This window comes from Rosa chinensis, chromosome 7 (genome assembly GCF_002994745.2).
Source record: "Rosa chinensis cultivar Old Blush chromosome 7, RchiOBHm-V2, whole genome shotgun sequence".
Classification (NCBI taxonomy): domain Eukaryota; kingdom Viridiplantae; phylum Streptophyta; class Magnoliopsida; order Rosales; family Rosaceae; genus Rosa; species Rosa chinensis.
In genome coordinates, this window is record NC_037094.1 from 61195862 (window position 1) to 61220481 (window position 24620).

The 24620-nt window shown below is 38.0% G+C and overlaps 3 protein-coding genes across 7 annotated transcripts; 1 reads left to right on the top strand and 2 right to left on the bottom strand.

Annotated features, from left to right (window-relative positions):
- Nucleotides 1-401: 401 nt before the first annotated feature.
- LOC121050414 lies at nucleotides 402-1292 on the top strand. Its single transcript, XM_040510209.1, has 2 exons — nucleotides 402-823; nucleotides 854-1292. The coding sequence occupies exons 1-2, from the start codon at nucleotides 435-437 to the stop codon at nucleotides 975-977; spliced, it is 513 nt and encodes a 170-aa protein (XP_040366143.1). The 5' UTR covers nucleotides 402-434; the 3' UTR covers nucleotides 978-1292.
- Nucleotides 1293-6757: 5465 nt separating this feature from the next.
- On the bottom strand, nucleotides 6758-12616 carry LOC112175696 (kinesin-like protein KIN-4C). 2 transcript variants are annotated; one of them, XM_040509981.1, is made up of 12 exons: nucleotides 12306-12616; nucleotides 11874-11993; nucleotides 11675-11791; nucleotides 11506-11586; nucleotides 10779-10850; nucleotides 10575-10665; nucleotides 10425-10456; nucleotides 9956-10029; nucleotides 8403-8465; nucleotides 8130-8271; nucleotides 7578-8021; nucleotides 6758-7310 (listed from the first exon to the last, which is right to left on the bottom strand). In XM_040509981.1, exons 1-12 carry the CDS (start codon nucleotides 12414-12416, stop codon nucleotides 7191-7193), a joined length of 1467 nt encoding a protein of 488 aa, XP_040365915.1. In that variant the 5' UTR covers nucleotides 12417-12616; the 3' UTR covers nucleotides 6758-7190. The 2 variants fall into 2 exon arrangements, with proteins under 2 accessions (XP_040365915.1, XP_024169186.1); XM_024313418.2 differs by having other exon boundaries at nucleotides 6759-7310; nucleotides 9956-10038; nucleotides 12306-12613.
- Nucleotides 12617-13855: 1239 nt separating this feature from the next.
- On the bottom strand, nucleotides 13856-20218 carry LOC112175695 (uncharacterized protein At5g08430). Of its 4 annotated transcripts, none has more exons than XM_040509980.1 (11): nucleotides 19942-20218; nucleotides 19702-19761; nucleotides 19446-19576; nucleotides 18698-18777; nucleotides 18411-18598; nucleotides 16478-17330; nucleotides 16043-16155; nucleotides 15465-15524; nucleotides 15122-15172; nucleotides 14904-14974; nucleotides 13856-14403 (listed from the first exon to the last, which is right to left on the bottom strand). In XM_040509980.1, exons 2-11 carry the CDS (start codon nucleotides 19702-19704, stop codon nucleotides 14253-14255), a joined length of 1701 nt encoding a protein of 566 aa, XP_040365914.1. In that variant the 5' UTR covers nucleotides 19705-19761; nucleotides 19942-20218; the 3' UTR covers nucleotides 13856-14252. The 4 variants fall into 4 exon arrangements, with proteins under 4 accessions (XP_040365914.1, XP_024169184.1, XP_040365913.1 ...); XM_024313416.2 differs by having other exon boundaries at nucleotides 19694-19761; nucleotides 19942-20152; XM_040509979.1 differs by lacking the exon at nucleotides 19942-20218 and having other exon boundaries at nucleotides 19694-19853.
- Nucleotides 20219-24620: the final 4402 nt, after the last annotated feature.

Below are 24620 nucleotides of genomic sequence, written 5' to 3' on the forward strand. Positions count from 1 at the left end.
ATGACTAACTTGTTGGGCTTCATTATACCTAAAAAGAAAATGTCTACGGTTGCTTCTCATCGGAACAAGGAAAATAACATGAAAGGAAGAGGCTTTAATTTATTATAAATCAGGATAGCAAGATGATCAAGTTCAAAGAGTGATCACTTGGGTACTTCATTAGTGTTAAAATCATCATCAATGAGTTGAGGAATTAAAAAAACCTTACTACCTTACTCATCACGACATTGTTGACCGTTTGACTTCGTTGGCCGAGAAAACGTGTCGATTGCCTTACGTGGAAAAATAACGGTCATATTTCTCTCCTTGTATATTAACTTCCTTCCCACTTCACTCTCTCTCTCTGCTTCAATTTCCCCCAACACAGAAAACCCTAATTCCCAACCCACAAAGAATTTAGGGATTGATCTTCCTTGGAATTTGTGACGGAAACAATGAGCGATTCTGTTTCAGGGTTGATTCTCTTCTCGGAGGTTGCAGATCTTGCTGCGTTTGATTCCAACACAAGGGCTTCTTCTTCTTCTTTGAAATGTTGCGATGTTGCGATTCAGATGTTGGTGGAGTTCAAGACTATGAAGAAGAAAGGCTTGCTGGCCGCTCATCTGGAGAAGACCTTCTTCATTCCCAAGAAGAAAAGGTCCAATCTTTCTATTTCTCTTTCTATTTCTAAGAGGAGGACTGACTTGTTGGCTTTCTGTATACCCAAAAAGAAAAGATCTAATCTTGTTTCTCAAATGATGATGAAAAGGAAGAGATCTGGGGAGCAAGATGATCAGATTCCAAGACTAAAGAGGCGGAGAGCTATTACTGGAGATGACTTGGGTTCTCCATTGGCCATGCCCTCTCATTCTCATCAAGAAATGAAAAACATGATTAGCAGCCACGTCCCACTCTGGTCATTCCAAAGGAAATCCCCGCTTCGATTTTCCCTCATCAAGCTTCATCTATCTGCCGCCAGGACAACTGCGGTTAGTTAGTGTGCACATTCTGAGGTAGTTTATTCTCTGATTGGGTTTCTTGCTATGAAACCAATCTCTAGTTAGTGCACATTTTTAGGCAAATTTAATTTTAGATACTCATTGATTGAATTGGCTTATTGTAGTCCCTTTAGTCTAACCAAATTAAACATTCATGTGTGGTTTCTTATACCAAATTGATGACAAAATCTTCCTCTTTTTGTTTCCTTTTTCTCGAGCTCTGTACCCTCTCTTGTCTTTCAGCAGAGACTTCCAGCAAAGAAGAGATCATGGTTTTCAAAGCTGGGGTGCATTCTGAGACAACCATAAGAGATTGAGTAAGAATAGATATATGTTCTGATTAGTATTTACCAAGGTTCGAAAAATCACTAGGCGCTAGTCGGGCGACGGGTTAGGGAGGAGCGCCTAGGCGACGCCTAGGCGGTTTTGTATTTTTTAATTTTAATTTTATTTTTATAACTTTTATTTATGTAATTAAAAATATATAGACTTATAAAGACGTAATACACTAGAAATGGGGTAAATGGACAAAATCCCAAATATTGGGTCCTTGACCACCAGCCCCAAAATAGGCTAATTTTAGCCCACTTACACCATCAACAAAAAACTGTTCTCACTAACCCAAAAACAGATTAAAAAGACGATTTTACCCACTAAAAATTAAAAAATTACACAATAGCAGCACTACATCTCCTCTCTGTCTCCACGATAAGCACAGCTCTCCTAAAACTGTTTCATTCTCTCTCTCTCTCTCTCTCTCTCTCTCTCTCTCTCTCTCTCTCTCTCTCTCTCTCTCTCTCTCTCTCTCTCTCTCTCTCTCTCTCTCCCTCGGATTCCGAACCCGATGCGTCCGAGCCCGGTGAGCTCCACGACGGAGGCTCCGGTGAGTACTCCATCATCGATGGCGCTGCAGGCTGTCGTTATCAAGTCCGGCACGACGAGGAATCGGAGAGAGATCCACCACTCACCGGATCCTTCATGGGCGGAAGACGACGTCGATTGCATACGACGAAGAAGCTCCGGTTGTGGCGTTTGCTTCCGAGTCGGAGAGGAACTGGATTAATGCTAGAGCGGCAGCCGGAGTTCGAGTCCGAGTCCGGGTCGGGTCCGGAGTTCAAGCTGGAGTTCGGTGCCCTCTCTCTGAGTTCGACACTCTTCCTCTGTCAACGACGTCGTTCTTCTGTCTCTCTTCCCCGATCTCCACCTCCGGTCTTTCTCTCTCTCTGATCTCTAACTCCGGCGCGGCGTCGAAACAGGATTTAGGTCGAGGAGATGAGCAGGATCGGTCCACGTCGTCGGAAGTCCGGTGGTGGACTAGTGGTTGTCGTCGAAACACGGGCAGAAGCACAACATCTCTCACCGGAAGATTCCGATTCCGGTTTCAAATGGTTTCGCCTTCAACAGCCAAAGATCGACTGACATCATCAACGTCGATTATCCTCCAGTGCTCGACGCAGGTTGTGGCAGAGAAGAAAGATGATTGGGTGCCCACCAAGTCCGACGCCGGCAGGTTTGTCGACTGAGGGTGCTCTGGTCTTGGGTGCCCAGAGCATTTTTTTTTTTTTTTGTAAACTGTGGGAAGAAATCCGAGAAGGAAAGGAAAAAAAAAAGAAAAAAAAGTTGTATTGGGGGCAAATCAAAATGGTTCTACTTCTGTTTTGCAACAGAAGGCCCGAAAGGAAAGAAAACAGGAAAAATAATATTCTATTGCTCCCCAATAGACATCTATTGGGGAGCAATAGACATTTGAATTAATGTAATCTACTAGTTTTTTTGCTTAATCAAAGTTTTATTTATCTAATTTTAGGAAGATTAGTTCTCATTTTGGCTATCGAAAGTTCTATTGGGGGCAATAGACGGCTATTGGGGCGCAATAGACGTTTTGAATTGATGTAATCTCCTTGTTTTTTTTCAGTAATCAAAGTTTTATTTGTCTAAATTTAGGGAGATTAGTTCCCATTTTGGCAACTGAAAGTCCTATTGGGGGGCAATAGGCTTCTATTGGGGGGCAATACATGGTTGATAGTCGTCTATTGGGGGCAATACATGGCTGATAGTCGTCTATTGGGGGGCAATACATGGCTGATAGTCGTCTATTGGAGGGTAATAGACGTCTATTGGGAGGCAATAGACGTCTATTGGGGGGCAATAGAGGTTTATTGCCCATCTACTAGGGGGCAATAGATGTCTATTGGGGGCAAAAAAACTTTCCGGTGAGATTTTCAGCAAATTCCGGTGGGCGGCAGTAGGTGACCGAAATCCGGCGACCGGTGACCGGATTCCGGCGAAAGTTGGCCGGAATCCGGTGAACGTTGGCCGGAATCCGGCGGCCGGTGACCGGAATCCGGCGACCGGTGACCGGATTCCGGCGGCCGGTGACGGGCTCCGGCGAAGTCTCCCATGGTTTATCTCTCTTCTATTTTTTTTCTCTCTCTCTCTCTAAGTAACAAGGGGGTGAGGGTAAAATGGTATTAAAAAAAATTAAAAACAAAAAAAAAGGTATTAGGGAAGACTCCCTTAGAGTGTATTGGGTAAGAGAGAATTAAAAAAACTTAATGGGGTAAGTGGGAAAAAAATCCCTAGAAATGGGGTAAATGGACAAAATCCCAAATATTTATCCTCCTAAAATAAAATAAATATTTATTTAATTAAAGAGAGGTAGCAGAGAGCTATTTTAAGGAAGTGTTCATATGTGTTGTGGGAGTGTTTGGGAGAGGTATCTCCATGTTTAACTGAAGCTTAGTCATAATGATCATGACCGTTGGTGTTAGTCTTCAAAAAGCCACTCTTTACATAAAAAACAAAAACATGAAGTTGTAAAAGTAGCAGCAATTGTGCTTCTTGTTGCTGCCTTACACACGTGCCCATCCTATAGAAGAGGGATCTCCAAGTCACGAACTCTCCACAATTAACCACCCCATTCATTTTCACGGGTCTCTCTCTTTCTCTCCTTTGTGAAACCAGTAGCCGCCATCTCCACCTTCTCTCTTCATCAGTTTTTTCATTATTCAATAACGCTGAAGAACCGGAAACCATAACGAAGACCAGTAGACCTCCATGAAACAACCTCCATGATCAGAGTCGTCTCCTCCATTCTCTCTCTGCAAGTCGTCAACCTCCATGAAACAACCTTTATATCTGCCTCCGTGAGCCGTCAACCTGCATAAAACAACCTGCATATCCGCCTAGAAAGGCCGCCTAGCGCCCAACTACCCCCGCCCAGGCGCCCAGTCGCCCGCCTAGGCCACCTAGGCGGCCGCCAAACCCACATCCGCCCAACAGAGCTAATTTGGCATTAGTCAAGTTTTAGAACACTGGTATTTACTACATCATTAGTTGTTCTCTTTTTCATCACACTAGCTTTCGATTTGAACCTTTCACACAAACCCTATTAGCACTGTTAGGAAAAAAAAAAAACAAAAAAAAAAATCTTTGTTTAGTATTGTGAAGATATTGACAGTTAGTGCAAAGCCAATGTGGATACGTTCCGTAGGGGCTCATTCTCTGAAGTGTGACCTACATGCGAGGTTGGACAGTCATATGGCTTCACAGGTTCCAGGTAAATATGCAGGTTTCTGTGTTGAAAGTGATCTGAAAATTACCTCAGCAATCTGAATTTTGTGTTGAGGATCGTTACACCCAACTTGAGTATGAGAATCTTCCACCAGTTTGCTATAAATGTTGGTCAATTGGGCATGTTAGAGATGGTGTGTTGAGAATGATGATTCCGAGATACCTGTGACTCCTATGGATAATGTTGTTGATGTTCCTACGCCTACTAGCTCTAGCTCTTTACCTTATAATACTGTTGGGAAGATTCTGAAGGATGCTAATATGGTTGGTTTGGGGCTTTGGGATCATGGAATGTTCTGATTAAAAGGAAAAGCATAAAGAAGAATGTTGCTTCTATTGTTCCCATGCCTGGGAAGCTGCAGAGTTCATCCTACTTCAATTCAACCTACCATCTCCTTTATGCAAAAAAAAAAAAAAAAAAAAAGCCTCTTTCATCTGCAGCGAATATTGCTATTGGATCCAGATTTCTTGTGCTTCAATCTTGTAAGGATTCTGAGGTAGTCGGATCATGGAATGTTCTGCTTAAAAGGAACCATAAGAGTTCTCTTCCTGATCCAGTTGGGTCTAAAGGCAACTTCGTTACTTCAGCTACTGTTGCTCCTGTGTCTAATGCTCAAGACCACTGGTGGTAAGAAGAAGGTGGGAAGGCCTTGAAAAAAACTATTGCAACCTCTGCAACCCTACAAGTGCCATAGGTAGATAGGCTATTCGCCTAAAAGTAGCAGTATGGTGATTGATATTTTTCCTTCATCTTATTCCCTTACTAGTGGCCACTGCCCTCCCAATCTGATGGTAAAAATGAGGATGAAGGTATGTTAAGGTGATTTCTTGTGATTGTGAGAGTCATTTGTGCCTCATAATCATGCACTATAGCTGCTTATGCTAATGATGATGCTATGAAGGAGTTTTCTTACTCAAGTAGAAATCATGTCTTCTCTTGGACGTTCCCAGTCTGAATGTTGGAATGCTGGTGCTAAAACTTCCTCTAGTATTATTAGTGATTTTCAGAAGTTCTATTTAATTGATATGTTTGGTCTATTTGAGCAGAGAATTGATGGCAATAGAATTATTGATGCTTTTGGGATTCTCTGAACGTATTTGGTTCCTTTGGGATTCTCGTGGAGTCAAACTGATAGCACTTGCTCCTTTTATCAGGCTATCACTGGTGTAGTTTCTAATGATCAGGGTTTGGATTGGATACTTCTGTTTATGGTCAGGAATGGTCTTTGGGTATATTTGGATGATATTCTTTCTCTTCATAGTCTTCCTTAAATGCTGGTAGGAAACGTCAACGATTTTGTGTCTGTAAAATATGGTGGTGTTGCATTTGGACTTGCTTGCTGGATGGATTCGAACTGCTTAATTCACCTAGGGTTTATTGGATCATCTCAGACTGCCTGGTTTAAGAAGACGTAGGGTTAATGGGAGCTGTAAGAAAGCGAGGTTTGACAAATCATGTATGCAATATATTTCATGGTGGCAGGAGTTTCCTGATGTGTTGTTCAACATTTCCTTAGACTGAAGTCAGACCACAGCCCCTTTTGGTTTCACCTAGTCTTTATCACTATTCCAGTACGCAGGACAAGCCTTTGTGGAACACCAGTGTTCAGAATGTTGTTGTAGAGGGACTCTAGCTGCTCCAGATCAAAAGCTGCTCTGCTTGACCTTTCGCATTTTTTTTTTCCTTCTTTTATTCTTTTTAGTAGATTATGCAAGTGTTTCTGTTGTAATTTAGACATTGGCTTTTAATACAATTCCATTTTTTAATTTCGGTACTTGCGCATATGTTTTGGTTTTTGATTAACATCGTTCATACACTAGCAGAATATCTGTGCTTGTTTACATTGTCACCATCAACTCCGTAACCCTAACATTGTAACAGAATTAACCTACCCTTTAACCCAATCAATTCTAGCCAACTCTTATTTTGTTCTTCTTTTTTTTTTTTTTTTTTTTTTTTTTCTGGAAGTATAATTAGCAATTGAACACCACACCTAACCATCACCATTTTTGACCAAAAAAAAAAAACCATCACCATTCACCAACCCAAAAACAAAAAAACGCAAGCAATAGAACTAATCTGATCAAGGATTAAAAACAAAGAAAATAAATGAATGTCACCGGAAACCAAGCTAGCTTGTATGTTAGCTTGTCAAAATGAGATCAGAAAAGCATATCAAATGTATATGCACCATTTACAACCTCATCAATGTAGGAAGCTTTACATATGCACCATTTCCATATTTTACTAGGCTGAAAATAACCTTAGAGGCAGTAAACATGAGAGGATTAGACAACTTCTAATGGTTATATGGTCGACCAAATTCACAGCCGAAGTATAGTCGATGAGGCCCATACAAAACCCTTATGATAGAGAAGAGAAAGAAAGAAACATAACAATGCATGGCTATATCATATATTAAAATACACCAAAGAGACAACCAATTTTTTTCAAGTTGCTTTGATGTCATTGTTTACACTGAATTTTGTAAAATCAAAAAGTTAATTTCTCGCTCTGTTTTGTTTGCCTTCACGATCATAGGACAATGGGGAATTTCTAGCCACTGTTGTTGTGTGAAAACTTTCTCAATCAATTCACTATCCAAAAGGGACATTTACTGGCAAAGGACCAACCTTCTGTTATTTGTCATTTCCTTCCATATTTACTGGCACTGAGGAAATTGGGTCTACAGTAACAAGCTGAATCGCTGGCTTTCTCCCCTTTTTTCTTGGGCCAGGTTTTGCAGCATTTGTACTCACCTGTAGGATTTAGAACTTTCAGTTATAGCAAGGAAAAAAAAGGATAATGAACCCCAGCAAGCACAAAGTAGCTATTAAAGCAAAATTCTGAAAGTTTGTCAAAATAGGAACCGAGAGAGATCCCGGCCATATAATAATTAGTGACACCATTAGAGAGCAGGAAGCAAAGTTCTCAATAGAGAAAATTAAGTTAATTTATCAGATACTACAAAATTTTAAGCTTCTTAAGAATAAAAAGTGGAGCTCGAAAAGGTTACTGAAGCATACCAATATGTTCCCAATTTCAGTTAAGGGTTTCTTTATTGCTCCAAAGTTCCCTTCCGGTTCAGCAGGCTTCTGAACTAGTGCACTCTGAAGTAGCATTGCACCTTCAGAAGCCTCTATGCTACTCTTCACTGTTTCACTGGTGTTTGAACTATTCAGAACGCCATTAGCAATCTCTGATAGTGGTGAGTCACTCGACTTGATTGGGACTGCTTTCCTATTGCTGCACTTGGATGCTGCACAGCCACATGAGGCACCACAGCTTCCACCCTTGGATCGACATTTGCATTTCATCGTCTTGCACAAAGAATTCTTAGTGCATGAGCAGCAAACTGGAGCTGCCGTTTTAGATGTTCCAACTGTGGAATTTTCTGATGCAGATGGACTAATGTCCTCCGCTAACTTGTAACTGCTCCCAACAGATGCAGTATGCTGATTCCTAATGCCCTGATTTAGCAGACAACATAACTGAGAGGCTTAGAATAACTCATAAATCCTGTAGGATAAGTTAAAATTCAAATTATAAAAGCATGGCCCAAATCCAACTCTGCTAACCTGTGACTTCCCATGATCAAGCTCAGCCTTGTGCAATCTTAATTGTTCAACCATACTACTGAGGCTGACTACTTGAGCCTTCAGGTCTGTTATATCTAAATCCTTCTCAAAGCTGTCAACCTCTTTCTCCTGGCATGAGCACCTTAAGATGGAAAGAGGGAAAATGGCACAGTCAGAATGCATATGCATAGAATGGTACATACTACATAGTACCATTAAGAACAAGTTTTAAGACGAACTTGCAGGAACAAAGTTCATAGAATAGCTTCTTACCTTGACTTTTCTTGTTGCAGTGCCTCTACTTCATCTTTAAGCTTTTCAGCCTCCTCCACCATCCTAGACATTCCAAAACGAGAGATGATCTTTATTAGTGAGAAATCTTAAGCAGAGCCATTAAAATATACTCTAAGACTTTAGAACAGATCACAACCAAATAACTCCTACTACATTTATACATAAAAGTTCATGGCACACTAGAATACTTTTAAGGTTGAACTTGCAAAATTTTGAAAACTTCATTTGAACAATGCATTCTTGAACTATAAAATCAAAACCTACTAGAATCTATGCAATGTCATAACCAAGTTATTCTTATCCATGTGCTTCACACTTATATTAACTTCACAGACATCCTAGACATTCCAAAATGAGACATGCATTTTCTTAATTAGCAAGAAATGCTCAGCAGACTGCAGAACCATTCAAATGAACTCTAAGACTTAAGAACAGATCACAATAAATTCACGACTAGATGCTAAAGCCATGCATAAAGCTTCATATAACAATAGAATACTTCAAGGTCTTCTGAAGACAAAAGTTTAAACCAAAAAAAAAAAAAACAAACAAACAAAAGTAACTGACATCATATTTTCAGAAACTTCATTTGAACAACTCATTCCTGAACTGTAGAATCAAAAACTATAAACCTATAGACAATGCATATCTGGAATGTCAAAACCTAGCTTATTCATCCAGTCATTTTAGAATATGAATGATATTGATGCTTCAAAAAAGAGGGGAATATAAGTTTGATCTTTCATGCAGTGAGATAACTAAAACAAATAGCAAGCCAAGTGATAGTGTCTGTTGATATTTAAAATTTGTTTACATGAAGAAAAAAAGCATGATCCATGAATGTAATCCACTTATACCTTAGAAAGAATGTTAGTGGACCCATTGATTACAGTTCCCTGCTTTTAAAAATGGCACTCAATTTCTTCTGGTGTAGAAAACCTGAGATTTATCTACTGATAGATTCTTCTTCTTTAGATTTTGCATCTAAAGTATATTTTTAGTTCTAGGAATCTTTTTAATCCCACTGGCCTGGTCTCCTTTAAACATATAAGTTAAATTAAAGTACAAGTCAGGAAGTGACCAGAAGTACTAAGTTTCCAGAATCAGTGATAACGTCTAGTGCCTATAATTTTCTTCATAACCAAACATGTTATGTTTTGATGATTGATTGCAATCAGAAAAGATAAAATTTTCAAGAATACAGTTTGGTGTTACCACACTACTCAGAACTGCACAAGTATTTTGGTTTTAGATACTAGTCACAAGTCACAACTACAGATTGGAAAGACTGCACCATCCAAAGTATCAAACCGATACAGTCCTCTTTAACCCAAGTCAACTTTAAAATTAAATGAACCAGATGAAAATTACTCCTTTTATGCCAGATATTATAAACTTGATTTCTGTTTTAATTAAACAAAATCCTTCTGATCCAAGCCAAGAACTAAAGTACTAAACCTTTCAGACAATTGCATAGCAAGAAGAGATGAGAAAACTATTACTAGACTAGTTGGAGAAAACAGCATACTCACTCTTCTATTTGACGTTCATATATAGCACATAGGTCATTCAACTGCTCTGTGACTTCAGCCTCATGGTCAATTTCCTGCACCAGCTGTTTGAAATTGTTTGTACGCCAAATTACTAAAAACCAATATAAAATCAATGGAAGAATGTAACTCTATAAAGAAAATATAATTATTCAAAAATGCTCTTGCCTCTGTTCTAGTTTATAATAGATTTTAAAGTACCCTTAATAAAAGATTTCTATTAACGTGTTTGAGCCCAGAACAGTATGAAATCCCATGACTCATAGAAAGTGGAAGTCATGAACTACACCCAAAAAAAGAAAAGAAAAAAGTAAACAAAATGTTAAAAATGCAAGACAACAAATATATTAGTGAATCAACTTACCCATAGGCATATACACTATGTACGGGTGTATGCAACAAACACATCAAAACACACACAAATATTAACCACAGTTAAGTTGTCAAGTACCTGAGTTGCTGTATTATTCCCATTTTTGCCACCTACATTTGTACAACAAGAAAATGAGGGAATAATATCAACTTTTATGTAAGCAACAGAGGAATGTAAGACAACTAATTTATCAGGAAGCAAAAGCCAACTCAACAAGTAGGTTCTGACCTCTTTTTAGCAACAAAGCCTTGCGAGATTCTAAGAGTCGTCTCAGCTGTTTAGTAGCCACAGATGCTTCTTCAGTCTTTCGACGCAAAACCTGATGCAGAAGAACCAAATGTCAGAGTAATACTGTAGATGAATCTCAGATGCAAAACATTTCATTCTGTAACTTTATCTAGCATCTTAATCTTAAAGGAAACATATACTCACAGTCTTCAGCCTTTGATTGGAGGCCAATAGCTTGTGCATCTCATGTTTATTCTTCCTACTCTCTTTCTTGAGCTGTTGGAGCATAAAGGTATCCAGAAAAAGAATAATGAAAACAAAGTTCATAGTTTGGCATCATAATATAAGTTGAGCATAGACTAGCTAAGACTTTTCCAGAAAAATACCAAATTAATAGCTTAAATTTTATATTGGACAGAGGCTATGCTACAAAAGTCAGCTGCATCTGCATATCTGAACTCGATCTGTATGCAGCATTTGAGCTACACAAAGTCTGAGTATATGCTATTACTTTACATGAAAAGGTGAATTGTGCAATAGAGCAATACATCTCCGTTGCATCACCACTTACTCCAAACATATAGTCCCACTGACGACAATAGAAACAGTCATACTCCAAAAAACTGCCTTTAGTGTGATATGCCTCTCAATACTAGAATGAACTGAATGCAGGGCTAAATAGGCTTAAGAATGCATTTCCCAATTAAGCTATGCAAATGTGGATAAGTAAATTTGTCAGGAACAAAATACAGTAATGCTGATTCATAGCTTTCTATGTGAATATGGACACAATGAAGATAGGTTTATAGGTCATTTCTTAGCCCTATTTATGCAATGCTACTGATTCAAGATGTCTGAACCATAGTTTACACTCCTAGATATATAAGTGAAAGAGCATGAAAAAGGCAATTGTAAACCAGCATGCATATACCTGAAGAACTTCCTTGTCCAACAAAGCTTTATGCAATCTGAACTGCACAGATTCTAGTTTCATCTTACATTGCATTTGAACCTAATCATCACAAATTTTGTTAACAGCGGAAGCACAAAACTTAACTATATTTCACAGTAACAAGCACAATTGATAAGATAAGTGTCACCTTCTGAGCCTTCAATCTCTGAATCTCAAACTGGAACGGCTTTGCTGACTCGTCCCCTCTTCTTCTTTGGGTTGAGAGTTGAGACTGAGAATCTAGCTTCCTCGTCAACACCGTAACCTGCACCAATGTATTTTGTCAGACACAGAACATGCAATACTAGCACCAAACAAACCCTCACAACATCTAACACAAAATCCACCTGATCTTCGAGGAAAGTCAACTTCTGCAGGTAGTTTTCTCTGAGTTTCTGAGCACTGTTCTCCACACCACTAGTAGATGAAACATTTGCAAGCTTGTATCTCAGCTCCTCAACCTCCTTCTGCTAATTTTCACCGTAGAAAATTAAGAAACTTTCACAGTTAACCAAAACCAAAACCAAAACCAAATTCTTACATGTTTAAGATCAACATCACTCGGATATAGACTGAGATACTCAAATCCAACTCTTTAACTACATTTCTCACAAGCTAAACACAATCCACATGCATAACACTGATTCCGAAACTAAACCGTACCAGATCAAGCTCGTCCAGTACGAAATCAGCTCAATTTTCCCCCAAATTTTCTCAGAAACCAAACAGATTCTCCAAATTGAAACGAAAAACGAAAAAGAAGAGATCGAAGTAGTGACCTGAAAGGCTTTGTTTTCGATTTCGAGTTCGCGAACTCGCTTCTCGCAATCGGCGGCGGCGGCGGACGGGTCGGCGGTCTGCTTGGAGCGGCGGTTGGCCTTCTTCATCATCTGTTGTTGGAAATTGGATCGATTAGTGAGAAGGAAGGGAAAGTTGAAACCCTAATGGAGGCGGCGAAGGCTGTAATGGACCGGATCTGAAGGTTCAAGTGAAGAAGAGTGAGCTTTGGATTCGTTTACATAGACTGAGAGAGCTAGAGTCAGAGAGGCTTTATTACAATACCAGGAGGGAACCATCTGATTCAATTTTGCCACGTCACACAACACGAACGTTAGGGAACTTTTTCAAACTCAAAATTAGAATTTCAAAAAAAAAAAAACAGAAATTTAAATTTGAAGGAAAAAGAAAAGCTTCTATTTTGTTCCCTCTTAACCAATTTTCTCTTTTAGGCAGGTGGTTTTTTCCTTGTCCTTCTCCCTACCGAATTCATCTTTGATGTGAGAAAGATTTATACTCATCACATTCATACTGTTAATTAAGCCGGCTAATCAATAAGTTATGCTCCACTTACTATTTGGAAGATTATTTAAATATTAAATTTTTTAAGGAAAATAATTATGTATTTTCTCAACTATATATCATTGTATACCACAAAAAATTGAAAATGAAATCTAATTTTGTTCTTAAGTAAATATTTTTGCAAGCGATAAATTAGCGACGCAAATTTGGTCCACAGTTTTATCTGGATTGCTTAATTTTTATGACCAAGTCAAGATATACAATACACAAAATTCATGTTCAACTTATATGCATCAATCTTAACCAAAAAAAAAAAACATCACTTTTCAGTTTTAACCAAGCCATTCACCATCTTCTCATTAAGAAGGATCATCAGTAGCTTGGTAATACTAATCCAAGCAAAACATTATTGCTATATGAACGTACTTTTAGACACATTTCAAATGTTACTGAATATAAGATGAATATATATTATTACTACATGAAAATAATTACTTATATTTGTTTGATGTAAACATAACGCCTGCAAAGAAACTCATGGTCTAAACATAGTAGCAAAAAAATAAGATTCGGTGGTTGATGTGTGTGGAGTCATCATCCACTCTTGCCATGCAAGACTGTCAGAAATTATATTGAAGTTCTTGCTATAGCCCAAATTTATTGTTGTGTCATAACCCCAAGAATGGTGTAGCATTTTTCTGACCAGCTCCTTGTCGTCTCAAGAACACCAAACCAGTGAAAGTGTGAAACACTGGTCGTAAAGATCTCTGGTTATGGGATAGACAACTCCCCATACATTTCATTCCTTTCAGCTAGGACGTCTTCGTGCACTTACCGATTAGAACAAGAGAGGCCGGATCAAACTCCAAACCTTGTCCCGATCACAAACACTTGCACTTCCTCACAGTGAGAAGATGTTGAATGGCTTGGGTGAAATCCAAGTTCTGCTGATGCATGCCAATATGAGCGAGTCCGTGATAAAAGTATTTCTGACATGTCTCATGAGCCATTACCTATCACCTGAAACCACTACTGCAATTCAAATGATAGATACTTTCTATAATTCAATCATGCACATAACTTATTCTGTGTTCACTATTTCTAATTTGGTTACAAGTCGCTCATAAAAGAAAATCAACCATTCAAGGCAAGTCCAAATCTGTTTTCTAAAAGCAGAATCAGAGAAACACATTGTACCCTAAACTCATACCAAAAGATACTATAACAACCCGCTCATAAATCATAGCAACATAGAGTCGATGAAACATATCCATGAACCATACCAAGCTCACTAAAAGAAAAAAGAAAAATTAAAAAAGAAAATCTTGGGCCTATAAATTGCTCAAGTCAGGTTATAGCCAAGAACCAAAACAGAACTTGCAGCTTTTAGTAGCATTTCCAGTACAACATAGATTGAATCCAACACTTCATGCCTTGTTGATCACCAATGAGTCCGTAGACCCAGAACCGGATTCAAGATCTATAACCTCAGCAATGACCTCTGGCATCTGCTTTAATAGTCGCTCCTGTTCAGATGGTTTCTTTAGTAGCTCTCTCTGGTCCAGATATTCATCTAGCGTTTAACACAAATTGGTTAAGGTTCACTATCATTTTTTCAGACATAGAGATAGAAACCAGATATTTTACATAAAAAAGATGCATCAATAACTAAACCAGATTTTTAAAAAAAAAAAAAAATGAAATACTTGAAAACTAACATCACACAATCCATATATTAAGCTTGACGAAATGGGGATAAGATAGTGTATCTACAATTTACACTAAACATTTCCACACTGTCCTAATTTGTTGGTAAGCTAACTCTCCAGAGAGCTTTAGGTTTGAGGGATTCGATTACCAATTTATATCAAGCTTACCATATGCTTCCTAATAACAATGCAAAATTCTAAAACCTTGGACTGAATGAAACAGATGCAAAAATAGCAAGAAAGTTCTGGTGCTCATTTACTGTTGACTGCAAGTGTAGTGTAATGTGTCTATTGATCATTATAAAACATCAAAATTAATTAGCATTCAAAATGATGAAAAAAGAAATCATAAATACTATGGAAGGATATTCTCTTCTCCATCCCTTCTCATTTGCCCAATCAACACAATTCTGCAATCTCACCAACTCCTTTTCAATCCACTGACAGCAATATTTCCATAAGATGCAAAAAGGATCAGAAAAGGTGAAGTGCAATACATTCGCATTAAGGTTGGCAAGATAGTCCAAAGAATTAAGCATAAGATAGGTGAAAGACGCAAGAAGCTAATATCAATTAGAAACACCTACATGCTTAGTTATGTCCTGATGCAGTTCTCTTGCCTTCTTTTCAAACTCAACCTATTAAACAATGAACTCGGGTCAAGATCGCGAGAAATAACTATGAATATATGGTACATACATTTTTTCCAAATAAAAGCTGGAAGTCAATCGGGTCAAGGTCTTGACACAGTAAAAAGTTGATAAACCACCGTGGAGTTTTTTTCCACAGAACAAGCTCAGAAGTGAAATCTTCATGATAAACCATTACAAGTTAGGAAAACTATACAGAAGGAAAACAAAAGAAAACTGAAAGGATGCTTACTATATATTCAAACCAATAAAGTCTGTAAGAAGAGAAACTGGAACTTACAACTGTAGGTTTCTTTAGATAACCATTTGCCACATTTTGGCACAAATCTTCACACTCTTCCTGCAAAAAGTAAGGTGGAATTTCATGAATGGAGGGAAATTTCCTATCAATATTTTTATTACCAAATCAGCAAAACAATCTTTATGTTTTCAGAAATTATAAGATATTTATACATTACTAAATAATGTAAGTATAGTAAGCACAAGAAAATTTGGAGAAAGTATGAAATATTAACTGTCTCCCAATCTAAGTATGTGATTTATATAGATGCAGGAGGATGGTGAGAAAGATTACATGAAAAATTGCAAATAAAGTGCAATAAAGATAACATACATGTCCATGTATACATAACCACTCACCAAATGTTATTTTAAGGTTAATCCTTATTCAAGATAATTAAACATAAGATTGAATTTGTCACAAGAGCTCTAAGAATTTCATATCAAGAACCAAATATCTAACATACTGATGCTTGAAAAGTTACATTCCCAGCTTTCTATGGAGATTATGTAGACATTAAAATTAATAGTGTCAGCTTTGTAATTTGGAAAAGTGAAGACTTCCAACACACCAATTACCTGACTGAAGTTAGAATCTGAAAGCAGAGAAAGGGGAATATCGTTTCCAAAATAGGAAACTTGCAGGAGAATTTTATTGCCCTCACCATTGGTTGCTGAGATTTCCTTTATGCCTGCAAGAAAATAGTACAGAGCAAACTAAAGACTCTCAGTGCACTTAAAAGCCAATGGAGGTATTGGCCCAAAGAAAAAAAAAGGTCAATGGAGGTATCAAGATTACATCTCCTTTACTGAAGATCAATCTTTTTGTGATATTCTCATTAGGGTCGTATCCAATCAAAGATGGCTTTTGGCTAATAATTCAATCATAGATACATCACCAAATTTTCATTGGCAAAGCATCCAAACATTCAAAGTACAAGGCTGACATTTATTCAATCTAACATTAATAACAGAATGCATCACATGATATTGACTGCATAGTACACACAATACCTTTAACTTGTGTAAATTGGTGAGTATTTCTCTGAAGGTAGTCTAGGGGGTTATTTTTCACTCTCACAAAACTCCCTAGTACCTTGCTTTCCGAATGATCAGGCTCCTTCAGTAACTTCTCCAGTAAGCTCCTCTTTATGTAAACAAGCTTCATATTCTCAGGGATAATAGATGCAAAACAGCTCTTTTGGAATCTAGGACTTGCTTTCTTTTCATCAGATGCTATGGTTGTATCAGAGCTCACTCTTCTCTTCTTGCGTTCATGCGTAGTACCATTGTTCTTATCTTCCAATTTGACTTCTTCCTCATCCTCGCTTCCACTATCCTCTGTTATGTTCTCGACAAGATGTTCCCCTAGAAGACCATATATCCTTACCAGGAATACAAATTTCGTTCTGAAAATGGATCGTAGACTTTGATCACATAGAGCCTTTCTCTTGTCTTTGGTCACATAAAGCTCTTTATCTCTGATGTAGTTACAGATAATATTGTCCAAATCAAGCTGGGATATCTTCTCAGTTGTATCCTTCCCAATGGATCTTAGAAACTCAATGAGAGGTTTAGAACCCCATCCTATAAACTCTAGTCGCTTAGATCCCTTTCTTAATCTCATTGGCTTCTGAATTTCTGTAACACCAGTGCCACTAGTGTCGCTATCTGACATTGTCAAGTCCTTACTTTCGTCACTCTCACTAATATTTATAGGTAAGAATCTGCAGCTTTGATTTTCTCTCTTCTTTAAATCGACATTTGCTGAATAAACATCGCCAGAGGTCAATCCTTCCTTTTCCTTTACAATCTCCCAATATTCTTTGAATAGCCATTCATCTTGATCCTCTAAGTCTATTTTCTCCTGAAATTCAACAACATAAAACCACAAAAAGAACATTAACCAGGAAATCTACATGCTATAGAATCAGAAATTAGGATAACGCATGCTACCACAACCATGATATATAATACAACGAAGAGACCAAATCTGAATAAAAACAGATGCCTTATCTTTCACTCTGAGCTAAAAAATAAATCAATAATTTAGATTTTGTAACCTGTATCAAGTAGAACAACTCCTAATTGTAAGCATCTATTCTTTTCATGAAAAACATATCTGTAATAGATTTCAATATCCGTAAGGAAATCTCTAATGAAGTAAAATTAAAGTTCAGATCCATTGAAAATAATTAACTGGGTTTATAAAGAGGTAAAATTTATGGGTTGCAGACAAGACAAGACAATACAAGGTCTCCTCCTGCTCACCTAGAACTTTCCGATGAGAGAAGATCTAGAAACCCTTTCAACTTGCATTCACAAGTCATAGAGATTTTCAGTAGGTAGGTGATTCTTTATCCTTATCTGGCTTCTTTTTCATCTGTAGTACATGCTGTATAACTCATTATACCGTGTACATCTGTATCTGATGTCACTGTACATTTCTAGTACATCCTGTATTACTCGAAATTATCATTATTTTCCGAAATATGTATTTGAGTTTGAATAGCTACAGCCCAAGTGTGATTATTACTGGTTTGCTGTCCGCTTTTCCTAGTTTCATTACCTATAATAATGAATTGAGTATCTGTGTGCCCTCTCGATAGTAACAACAGCAAGATTCAATAACTTTTGTTACCTTTTTAGTCAAGTTATTATCAAAAATAACTCTAACGAAACGGTCACAATGACCCTATATTTAATAAAATAATACATAATAAAAGCTAGCTGACCAAAAAGTGATACTCATAAACTGACCATCTTGGTGGGAACTGGTACTATACCAATGAGAAAGATCTTAAAGGATACAACCATCTATATGGAAATTCCAAATGAATAAAAGATGAAGAAAAAGTAATGATCAAATGAGCATGAATTCACTGCTCAATGGCACAAGTAAACAACATTGCTAAAAATTGATAAAAAGGAGGATTATTTAACTTACTCCCTCTAAACCATATTCTGAGTTTTCTTTTGCCAGCAGAATACGCTTTACACAGCTCTTGCACAAGCCATTCTTCCCCCTTAGTAGTGCAAGTTCAGAAGCACCTATGCAATCTCTACATAATGCATGTGGACAACAAAGGCAATAAAACCTTGAGGTACCAGAGCACACTACACAAGAATGCCTACCTGAAAATCAAATGGTGAGTCAACATATGAGCATTTTGGAATATTAAACAAATGGTGAGTCAACATAAATACTAATCTTCAGCAAGTTAAGTTTCTTACTACAAGTCCAGCGCTTTCCAGAGTACATGGAGTTTTTCTTTTTTCCTACACATCCTGGATGATACACTTTTAAGCAACTCCTGATATAAGTAAATGTGTTAATAAGCATTAAAAAAGAAACAGAAAATACAACAGATGGTGCATGCTTGTCATCAAAGAATAAATACAATAGGTTGAAAAATAACAAAAGGAACAATAGTGGCAGTGCTGATGATAATGAAGCTTCTATTAAATATGATGCGTTGCTAAATGATGGAATGTATTTACCTCAGATATTTGAAAAATTATAATGTTTATAATACAGACATTATTAGGCATTTAGTTTTGGAAACACAAAACACTAATGATTCCATGATAGTAGTAATCATATCATGAAAAAGTGGATCAATGTCATCTCAGTAATTTGCTCTATAGTTTTGGAGCGCAATTCAACCCAAAGAGATATGCAATTCTCTTTGGCAACTATTTTAGGTAATACAAACCACTTTTATATCTAAGATTCCTTCAAAAACAAGGTATCTCTAGCACTTGGGCCAGCCTGGTTAGGCCTGGCTGAGTCAAAAGGGCCCAAGTAGAGGTTTGAGTATCTTTGTTTGACCAGAACAGAGTCGGAGTCAGAGAAAGAATTCTGACTCTGTTCTTTCTTGTAGTAGCTTCATGGATGGCCAAGATTAGCATAAGCAATTCATTCCAAAAATTACACGATATTATAGACCCAAATTGAGGAGAAGAAAAAAGAGGAACTCACTTGTGGTCGCAAATCATAAGATCTCCACCATCATAGCAGCAGAAGCACCAATCCTCTGAATCCTTGTCTTCCTCCTCCACCCTCTTCTTCTTCTTCTTCTTCATGATCCCTTCTCTTCTTTTATCTAGACCCTAAAAACCCACAAGCCAGCAGAACAACTCACTAATCAGTCAACTTCTACAATAAGATCTAGCCCAAAACATACATGAAACAATCTAAATTCTTTGTGAATGAAATATTAGTGTTACCTTCATACCATGCAGATGCAATGCAACGCAATCAAGCAAGCTCTCTTGCAAGAAGACACCTCAAACTTCTACAAGCCAAACATGCAAGAAGAAGCACAAGAGAAGACCAGTAAAAAACACACTCACGAGTGTTCATCCTCGAAAAGATGAAGATCTCTTTCTTCCATATAAGGACTTATATCCGGGTTAGGTAGAACACTAATTTTAATTACCCCAAATTTCATACTAATTGCAATTATAACCCTTACCCTTAAATTTGAGGTCCAAGATTTGACATTCCCTCACTTTTCCCAACTCAGCTTCACCACTACTGTTCCAACTCTCTATACCTTCAGATTGTCTGTTTCGATTACAGAACCAAATGGGGTAGTGGGGAGGGACTGTTTCTTTTGGTGATTTCCACTGTGACACCTATGCTTGCGGCAATTAGAGCAGGCCATGTTGGCGCTTATTATAATAATCCCCAGCTCTGACTGACTCTCCTAATCAATCAACTTCTTTCACCTGTCATATCGTTTGCTGTAAATGGGGGCTGGGAAACGTACTTAGTCTCACATCATGATTACTTCGAGCCGGAGCAAGTAAATAAGCAATAAAGAATAAAAGAAAACCTATTGAACACGCATATATGTATTGGGAATTACATCCACCCAACGCTCTTCTTCTACAAAACAAAAAATAAAAGATCAGTCATCAGTCATATACATACTTCATTCTTGTACCCATAATAACTGGTATCGGTTGGGGTTGCCTGAAGAATTGAGGAGAGAGCATTATTTATTTGAGGGACTAGTGTCACCGCTGTGGTCACTTATTTCATATCTATGGTTTCCGAGTAAGTGTTGAATTTCTTTCCAGATAGGACCATACAAAGCGAATAGGACAACTTGACATAGGGATATAGGGTACACAATATTTTTTCTTTCTTTGTAGCCATCAACTGTTGCATTAACTTTTTAAGGTACCACTTATCCTTCAAAATGGTACTATAATGTGCCTAACACAAATTTCAATTCATCGTTGTCCAAAAAAATTAGCAATTTATGACTAGTTATAATTAAACCTCGATGGGTTGGCGGTTTGGTAACTTTATGTTTTTTTTTTTTTTTTTTTTTTTTCTGAGAATGGGCAAGTTTGGTAACTTGGTTTGGCTAGCCACCCAAAATTTAATTCTCATTAATAATAAAAAAGCTAGTATTCTTAGTGATAATAGAGTTTGGTGGACAGGACAATCGTCAATTCTTACCAACTTAATTGGTTTAGTTTGGCTGCACTTATAGCCACATATATTCAATTCTCATTAATATTGAAAATGTTAGTCTTCTTAACGCTAATAGAATCTGGTTAATAGGATAATCGTCAAATGAGTTGAAAAGAATCAAACATTAGCCGATCAAGTCCTTGCTGGCACTGTGAACCTTAACTGACATGTTGCACAAGTTGTAGGACCGGTTTGTGTGACAAAATTTTGCTTTTTGTTTTTTTCTCTGGTGACCAATTTCTAGATTGGTCTGACACGTTGCAAGAATTGTGAGGCCAATTCATGTGACTGAGATTTTCCTTCTTTTCTCTCTAATGAACACCATCTTTGAATTAGTCTGACATGTTGCATAAGTTGTGGGACAATTCGTGTGACCGAAGTTTGTCTTTTTTTTTTTTTTCCGACGCACAACCGACTTTGAAGTTACTCTAATCTGCAAAGTTTGAAAGGAGAATTTATTTGATACTAGCTAAATAAACAGAAAATCCTATGTTACAATGAAGGGACAAATCATTCCCCCTCTCATTAACTATAAAGATTTTGATTAGGGTTTATTAGGGAAGCTTGGTGATGTGTTTGTAGCCGCGTACCAAACACACAGTTAGTTAACGCAATCGGGTGGGTTCTAGCATCATTTCTAGAATCTCTCTCCTTGGCTTTGTTTCATGGTGTTATTGTTCGTTCAGAATTGGTTGATCGGCTCATAGCTCTTCATTTGTCTAGATTTGGTTTTCGGCTTCCTTGGAGCATTGAAGGCGGTGATCTTGGCTTGTTTTGGTGACTTTGGCGATGGTGGTTGGCATTTTTTTTTTTATTCAATGGATATGAGCCTAACCTTACCAAAAAAAAAAAAAAGAATTAGCATTGCAACTACGATGGCAATGGTGGTAGTGATTTCCTTTCCCTTTGTCTTTGAAAGATGGGACAGGAGTTGTGTTCATCCGGTGGTCATCTTGGCAATAATCAATTTTGGTGAGACTCGATTTGAGGATAATAGAGTGGTACAACAATGGTGAGACTCGATTTAGCTTTGGGGATGTCTGTAGCCTATTCAGTGGTTCGGTTTCTTTTTACTAGCAATAGCTTTTTGTAAGATGATAGTAGACTTTGTAGAGGAATGACTTTATATTTTCTAAAAGGCTAAATATTGGTTACTACCTTATACTTTAGGTTCAAAATCAATTCAGTCTCTAGCTTCTAACTTCATCAAAAACACCCATGTACTCTTATTTTTCATCCAATTGATTATTCTGTCAATAGTCTGTTAATTGGATGCGTTAACTTGCTGACATAGCATGCCGACTCAGCTTTCTGTGGGGCCCACATGCAAGCAAAAATTCCCAAATTAGCCTCGACACTCCATCTTCTCCATGCTCTCGTACCTCTTCTCATACCTTCAAAACCAATCAAAAGAAAAAGTAGTCAACTCAATTGATCATGAAGTTCAGATGGCGAAAAATTGACAGAACTACACGGTGGCAATATGGAAGCGATCATTTTCCTTTCAGACAAACAGAAGACTTATAGCAAACTATGAGGCATCAAAACAACTCAATACTTATCTAAACCTGAAAAATAACAAATTTGAGGCGCATCCAAATTAGTTAGTCTATGATTTAGATGAGAAAATCGTCTTTAGCAAAATTGATTAGAAAAGACTTTGTTAAATTCAATTTCGCAATACTTCAAAATAACCTACTTAAGTTTCACCACAGGCTCTACATCAAAATCTACTATGGATGGGGAGGTCTCCTCATTGGTCGCCGTAGCGATGAGATAGAAGGAGAAGAGATGATTCAGCGAAGAAGATGAGTGCCCAGAGAAAATTCTGGGTATCCAAAATGGCGGCGCGAGGGCCATTTTCGGGCACTGCCGAACGCCGTGGAAGTTGCCAGTGGCTCGACAGAGGCCGGTGAGCAGGATAGTGGTGGACATGAGGCACGATGGTGCTTGTAGAGCAGTGGTGGAGGAGAGAGAAAATCCTAGATCAACTTTCTCTCTCCTCTGAGTTTCCTGTAACTTGAAACTCAGAACTAGAGATTGTGTGATTCTGATGTGATAGAGACGAAAATTCCTCGTCCCCCGCACGATTTTCACCTATTTAGCTTTCTCGATTTTTTTTTTTTGTTTCATTCAAATTTGAAGGAATAGAGTAAGATTTCCTTATGTTTTTTTGATTTGGGACTGTGTTTAAGGGGAAACCACCGTATTAGGTTTTGGGTGAAATCAAGGAGAAAGAGCCAAGGCTAATTTGGGAATTTTCACTTGCATGTGGGCCCCACATAAGCTGAGTTGGCATGCTATGTCAGCAAGTTAACACCTCCAATTAACAGACTATTGACGGAATGATCAATGGGCATGAGTGTTTTTGATCAAATTACAGGGACTAAATTGATTTTAGACCTAAAGTACGAAATAACCAGTATCTAGCCCTTTTCTAAATAATGACAATAGTTTTGAAGGAAAATTGCCGTAGCTTTTCAGAGAATAACAATAGTTTTTCAAACATGGTAACATTTTGTTACATATTGAAAATTTAGAATGCGGTGATACTTTGTATATGTAATTAGCTCAAGAAGAAATAGGCAAATGTGCAGGTGGGAACTTCAACAATTGTTTTTTGTTTATCACGATGTTTATTCTTTTGTCAATATATTTAAGTTCACATATTGGAATATAGTTGAGAATAAAAAAATATTGGGGCCGTGACCATTTACTCCACTAAGAGTTTTTTAACCCCATTTACCCAATCCAACAGTGTTTGACAGTGCCCTCATTTTAATTTATAAATTACACTCATATCTATCTATCTATCTCTCTCTCTCTCTCTCTCTCTCTCTCTCTCTCTCTCCTCTCTCTCTCTCTCTCTCTCTCTCTCTCTCTCTCTCTCTCTCTCTCTCTCTCTCACATCCCTCCAATCTGCGTTTTCTCCCTCTCTCATCCTTCGATTCCGATATGCACGGTCCTCTCTCTCAACCATGGCAGCTCCGGTGGCCCATTTATCCAGTTAACATTTTGAACTGATCGCCCTACTAGGAAGAAGGCGGACTCGATAAGGAAGAAGGCCACAGAGGTCGGCGCCCGAGTCAATGTAGTCGAGACGGCCATGGGGCACCACAGGGTGGGGCGGCGACGAAGGGTCCGATGGAGGAGATGAAGCCATGTAGGGCAGCGGCGGACGAGAGTGAGTTCCTGGAGCGGGTCTTCTTCTTTCTCGTTCACAACGCCGTCGTTGTAGTTGAAGGAGAAGATCCTTCTTCTTTCTCGTTCACAGCACCGTCGCTGTTCTCGTTCACCAACAGATTGGGTCTTCTTCTTTCTCGTTCACAACACCGTCGTTGTTCTCTTACGCCGTCAGTGTCATCGTCCCCGGTTGATCCGATCTGGTGCCTAGAGCAATTTCTGGGTGCCCAAAGCACTTTTTTTTTTTTGTTCGTCAGAGGTCTGGGAAGCTCAAAGCTCCATAACGGAATCGGGTCTGGGCTTAGCTGGGCTCGGACGACGTCACTCTGTTGGACGGCGTGGTTCTGTTTTTTTTTTTTTTTTTGGTAAATTTGGTAGAAGGCTTATAAGAAAAGAAGAAAGAAGAATGGAAAAAAAAAAAAAAAGTTTTATTCAGTAGTTATACATGTCTATTGGGAGGCAATAATATGCTTATAAATTGAT

What these genes read in the sequence shown, in the direction of transcription:
- LOC121050414 (XM_040510209.1), top strand. Translation starts at nt 435, where the DNA reads ATGAGCGATTCTGTTTCAGGGTTGATTCTCTTCTCGGAGGTTGCAGAT. An exon ending in ATTACTGGAGATGACTTGGG is followed by an intron (nt 824 to 853) that starts TTCTCCATTGGC and finishes CTCTCATTCTCA; the next exon opens with TCAAGAAATGAAAAACATGA.
- LOC112175696 (XM_024313418.2), bottom strand. Translation starts at nt 12,416, where the DNA reads ATGATGAAGAAGGCCAACCGCCGCTCCAAGCAGACCGCCGACCCGTCC. An exon ending in TATGAACGTCAAATAGAAGA is followed by an intron (nt 8,466 to 9,955) that starts GTGAGTATGCTG and finishes TGGAATGTCTAG; the next exon opens with GATGGTGGAGGAGGCTGAAA. An exon ending in TTGATCATGGGAAGTCACAG is followed by an intron (nt 8,022 to 8,129) that starts GTTAGCAGAGTT and finishes CTGCTAAATCAG; the next exon opens with GGCATTAGGAATCAGCATAC.
- LOC112175695 (XM_024313416.2), bottom strand. An exon ending in CAGAATATGGTTTAGAGGGA is followed by an intron (nt 17,331 to 18,410) that starts GTAAGTTAAATA and finishes GTTGAATTTCAG; the next exon opens with GAGAAAATAGACTTAGAGGA. An exon ending in ATCTAAAGAAACCTACAGTT is followed by an intron (nt 15,173 to 15,464) that starts GTAAGTTCCAGT and finishes ATTGTTTAATAG; the next exon opens with GTTGAGTTTGAAAAGAAGGC.